This window comes from Cyprinodon tularosa, unplaced genomic scaffold, assembly GCF_016077235.1.
Source record: "Cyprinodon tularosa strain WSP-4 unplaced genomic scaffold, ASM1607723v1 ctg506, whole genome shotgun sequence".
Lineage (NCBI taxonomy): Eukaryota > Metazoa > Chordata > Actinopteri > Cyprinodontiformes > Cyprinodontidae > Cyprinodon > Cyprinodon tularosa.
Genome location: NW_024039237.1, coordinates 412501 through 417806, shown reverse-complemented (window position 1 = coordinate 417806; position 5306 = coordinate 412501). Strand labels below are relative to the sequence as shown.

At 40.8% G+C, this 5306-nt stretch overlaps 1 protein-coding gene across 1 annotated transcript in view; it reads left to right on the top strand.

Moving 5' to 3' along the window:
* The first annotated feature begins 1015 nt into the window (after nucleotides 1–1015).
* The window catches only part of LOC119795249 (alpha-2-macroglobulin-like protein 1), a 50980-nt gene continuing 46689 nt past the window's right edge, over nucleotides 1016–5306 (top strand). Inside the window, exons 1-3 of the mRNA XM_038303142.1 lie at nucleotides 1016–1154; nucleotides 4513–4693; nucleotides 5182–5306. The exon at nucleotides 5182–5306 is cut by the window's right edge and continues 32 nt beyond it. Of these exons, the coding sequence (XP_038159070.1) occupies nucleotides 1066–1154; nucleotides 4513–4693; nucleotides 5182–5306 (395 nt within the window). The 5' untranslated portion in view covers nucleotides 1016–1065. The remainder of the gene's footprint in view (nucleotides 1155–4512; nucleotides 4694–5181) is intronic.

Sequence of the window (5306 nt, the reverse complement as noted above, 5' to 3'; positions counted from 1 at the left end):
CCGATGAAACTAGCGTTAGCGTGGCTATCGAACAAGTTTTATCGGAATTACAGAGTATTTCTTCACTGAAAGAAGAGCAAAACACTGCTCTGGAGGCTTTTCTCAGAGGAAAAGATGTTTTTGCTCTTCTCCCGACTGGTTTCGGCAAGGGTTTGATCTATCAATTGGCTTGTGCCTGGGTTGTGGTTGTGTTTTCGTCGTCACTCTGTTAGTACGTCATATGCTTCGTTGATCTGATCGGTTTATTTGGCCCGTCTATCACCAACATAGCCCAATCAGCTAACCAGTATTTTCGCCCCTTCCCAAAATTACTTCAACGGAAGGTTTCCAGATGGATATGCGGAGCAAATCCATCTGGCGGAGTCAGGTTAATGATCTACAGGGGCACTGGCCCCCGGTGGCCCCTGTCTAGAACCGCTCATGTTCAGAGATCCCATCCTCTGCCCACTCCAACCTCCTAAAATGTTTTGGAAAAAGCCTCTAGCATCAGTTGGGTTTCAGGGAGTTTGGCTAATAACTCTGAAAAAGCATTCTCTTCTAAATACAAGCATTTTATTGTTTTCACATCTGCCAGGGGTTTTTGTGATGGAGCAGAAGTATCAAGCTTTCTGGATTAGCAGGTAATTTAGGCCAGAGGGAGTATCTGTTATAAAGGGGCCCTGAGGTATTGCTGTTTCAGTTGTGGACCAACTAGTCCATTCAGTAAGGTCTTCATGGTTTGAGAAATAGTTTTAGTTGTTTACTGGCTTCGCTTGGGGGAAGATGTTGGCTTTTTACTGGAATCCTTCAGAAACTGGAAAGGTGACCTCCCGACTCCCACTTTTAGGAAGGGGAGGAGGCTGCAAATGTCCAACGGACTTTGGGGGAGTGACCCTCCAGGAGGGGGGGGTAAAGCTGGAGGCTGGATCGGTCTTATAAAACAGCACCGCCGCAAATCTGAGGACAGGTTTGAGCAGCCAACATCCGTGACTGTCAGAAAACTCCAGCAGCAGCAGTAGGGACCGCAGCTCCAGCAGCAGCTCCAGGTCCAGTCCAGTCCGGTCCGGTCGTGTTGCCTCCGCAGACATGGCACCTGTCCTCCTCAGAGCGCTCTCTGCCGCCCTGTTCGCCTCAGCTCTGCTGATCGACACCACGTCGGCCGACCTGAAAGACACGTAAGTAAAAGGCAGTCATAGAAGCCGCAGCAGGTTGTTATGGTAACAGAAGTTCGCAGGACAACCAGGTGCACGTGACCAGACAGGAGGAAAACAGGAATGTTGGCCTGTGGTGTTTTTGTTTGCAGAGTTGGAGGTTCAACGCTTGATTGAATTCCTTAATCTGCGGAAATAAATCAGAAACATTCAGATCATTTAAAAAAAAAAAAAAAAAAATCTGAGGCAGGTCAATAAAAAAAGGGCTGCTACAAAGGGGGGGGGGGGGGGGGGGGGGGGGGGGGGCAGGTGGTGCCCTCAACCCCACCTGTTTTATTTGCTTATTTCAATGATCTAATTGAGGGCATGTCTATAAAGGACTCCTCGCCCTAAAATCAACTTTTTCTTTTGCTAATAACAGAAGTGTCAAAGTATTTATTTGAGTGTTTTTACTGCAGTAGAAGTAGAAATCCTACTTTTTAAAAACACTTTTGTAGAAGTTAGTGGGTCAACTTCAGCTTTTACTCCAGTAAAGGTGTAAAAGTAAAAATTTTAAAACTAAATTAAGTACAAAATTAAAATTAGGCTAATGCAGATTAATTATTTTTTTTATGTAATATACCTAATGGTAACAGTTTCAGATTTAACTTTGCATCATCTTGTAAAACTATTTTTTTGGGTGTGAGGTCAACAAAAAGAAATTTTACAAAGAAAATAATTTTCTGGATGAAAATAATATTTTTGAAGGTTGTTATTTATTTATTTTTTTAAACACCCACAGGCCATAACCAAAATTAGCTTAAATGGAACACAACTGACGAGTCTAGTTTTAAAATGTAAGGAGAAGTAAGAAGTTGTCTAAAAAATAACTACTGCAATAAAGTCTAGATAGACAGCATTTCTACTCAAGTATTTCTACTTTGATGAACTTAAAACTCCTGCACTGCAAAAACAATCTGGACATAAGTAAAACTTTCTTAAATTACGTGTATTTACCCTTAATTTGAGCAGATAAATAAGATGATTTGTAAATGGAATGAGTGTTTTTATTCTTAAAATTAGATAGTTAGATGATATGCACTTGAAATAAGACAATGCATTTTTTTCTTCTTATCTTAAATGTACGATATTTTCCAGACTGTAGAGTGCACAGCACTCTTTTTTACTGGAAACATATATGCGCTGCACAGGGCTATTAACTGCTGATATCTACTGAACTGTTTCCCACCAAACCTGTAGGGGGAGCTCTACAAATAGCCCCTGGATTAGGGAGGAAGAAGAATGCTAGCTCCTGTTAGCTTGTTAGCTCTCAGCAGTTAGAGCTTCTACTGAAAGATGGTGGTTAATCAGCTCTTTATTTTAGCTTTTCAGGAGTTGAGCCCAGTCTTTTCATTGGTTCACTTTAATGTGGCAAATAAATGTCAAAATGTGGGAATTCGGGAGATTTGTTCTCCGTCGCGCCTGCTGCTAGCATGTTCATGTGCTAAATGAAAATCATTATTGCACCTTTTTTCTTTAATTTCCAACTAACTTCCCCCTCTGGCGGCTTGAAAAATTGTCTTGCTCCATTTGCAAAGTGTCTCACTTACCTCCTCAATTAAAGAAAAATATAACTAATTTTAAGATAGATTTATTCATTTAGATTTAATTTTTTGCAGTGTGTTAAATGTTCTTTTTCTGGGTGGATCATCTAAATAAGTGGTCCTTCTAACTGTCAGTCATTCTGGTGATGTGTTTACGTAAGGCCGTCCTAGGTGCTCGTTCCCATTTTCTCACCGGTGTTCAGTCTGACATCGTGGAAAAATCGCAAATCATTTGGAAAATAAGCTCTTATGAGTGATGCAAACAGCATCTTTAAAACAGAGCGAGGGAATGGGCTTGTGCACGCGCTCTCGCAGGCGTTTAATAAACGTTCCCTCTCTGGAGCGGGTACAGGGTTGTGCATGTGCTTTTTTTTTTTCAAGTGGGAGGGCGGGTCTTTTCAAAAATTCGCGAAAATCCTCCACTATACATTTAAGATACGACCAGGTTTTCATCGTTATAAAACACAGGCTCCACCCAGGCCCCACCCCCTGGTAAACTGTGTCTAGAGCCGCTGTTCTGTCAGATTGGCATACCCATGTTCAATCAGCATACACAAGACATCAGATCAACGGGTGTCTATCCCTTTAGTCATGTACAAAAAATATATATATATATTTAAGGCCAGTTGTACGTATTGGAAGCGACTGGGAAACCAGTGGAAGCCATTAACAGAGCGGCAGGCCACATGGTGGGGTCAGTGGATGAGGAGACGAGAACAACTGCCTACAATATGCGCCTTTCAAATTAGCTATAGAACAGAGTAGGGTTTTTTTTGGTTTGCTTTCTTTTTCGGGGCGGGTCTCCATGGCTGACGAGCTCTTTCTAAGCATCTGTGAGGGTTTAGTTTAGAAGAACAGGACTGATAATCAGAGTTTAACTTCTGGCCTCGACAGGATTAAATACTTTGCTATAAATTAGAGCAGGAATGGACCAAAACCCTTTAACAGAAGTCATCCTAAATGCTGTGCACTGCAAACATATAAACACCATTTCTTTTTAATTCATGTAGTTCTGCTTGATTTGAGCAGGTAAGTCAATTTACCAAAGGAATAAGATGATTGACTATTGAAATATATATTGTAATAAATGCATAATATGTAGTTAACTTATTTTAATGGTTAAAAAAATTGGTTTAATAAGCAGATCATCTCATATCTTTGCTCAAATGAAGGGAAATTGAATTATTTTAGGAAATATTTACTTTTTTTTTTCTATTAAAATTACTCCAGCTTTTATAAAGTTTGGCAGTGGTCATATTTAACCCATTTTTATATGGAAGTAGATCGGTCTCAATTTTCACCAATACACACAGTACAAGATCCACACACATGCACAGCTTGATTCACCAAAATATTTCTGGTTCATAAACTATTATAAATTAAATTAAAAAGTATCAGTGGTCTTTAAACTTCACTGCATTTGAGCTTGGATTTTTGAGACTCTCCTGACGTGCCTTGATACACCAATGCATTTTTTTTAAGCAGGGGATGGTTTGCCACCAATCACAAAGCTCTCTTGTATAAGCCAAATACAAGAAAGTACTCCACGTTTTTTGCTTGTGTGAATCGTTTTGTGCTTGTGTGGACTTGTCCTGTGCATGTCGGAATCAAATATGTGTATTTGTGAAAAATTGAGACCGATAGTTCCATATTTTTATTAAAATGAGATTTCATTAATCTCGTTTAAGGGCAAGTTATGCAATACCTGGAAAAAAAACTTTGCATTCAGTAAATGATCTTAGAGGATATGTGGAAAGTTTTCCAATAAACTGTCTTTTGTCTCTTTTCCTCCACTGCAGTAGCTATGCAGTGACTGTTAGCTCCCGTTTGACTGGAGGGAAACAGGACACAATGTGTGCTATCGTCCAAAACCCCACTGAAGGGCTCTCTCTGAACATCACTCTCACTGTGGACTCCATCCAAAACGTCATCCTGGAGAAAACCATCTCAGAGGATTTCACCAACTGCTTTAAGTTCCAGGTCTGGTTTCTCTTCTTTGCTGGTCCGTTTTCCTGCAGAACTAAAATAGAACTTATTGTTCGGAACATTTAATTCATCGGTGATGTTTCTAAACACAGTGTACATGCCCCCCTCCATCGTCTAATTGTCCGTGTCACGGAATGCCACCGATCTTGGCATCATTACTCGCCTCATTAGCCATAACTCAGGTTGCCATCAGCAGCGGGCCTCACTGGATGAATTCTTGGGTTTCTGTTCCACGTCTGTTTTGTAGCTTGCAGGCTTTGCTTGATTTTGAAGAGGAAACTACCAGGTTGCTTCTAGTCTAGTCTAAAACAAACACTCTTAAGGCTGATTTATACTCAGAAACCAGGTTGTCTGCTGCAGTGAACGCAGATATGTTCGTTTCTCTCCTCTTCTATATTTCTTTGATCAGTTGCATAAAATCCCAATAAAATTCATGGAAGTTCAGACTGTAGTTTCTATGATTTTCTTTACTGGTGTTACAGGTCCCAGCAGTGCTGAGCAGGACGATAGCAAAGGTTGACATCACGCTGCAGGGTAAAGGCGCTTCCCTGAGCAAGAAGACCGAAGTCGTCATTGAGCCGCCTGGTTTCATCCACATCGTGCAGAC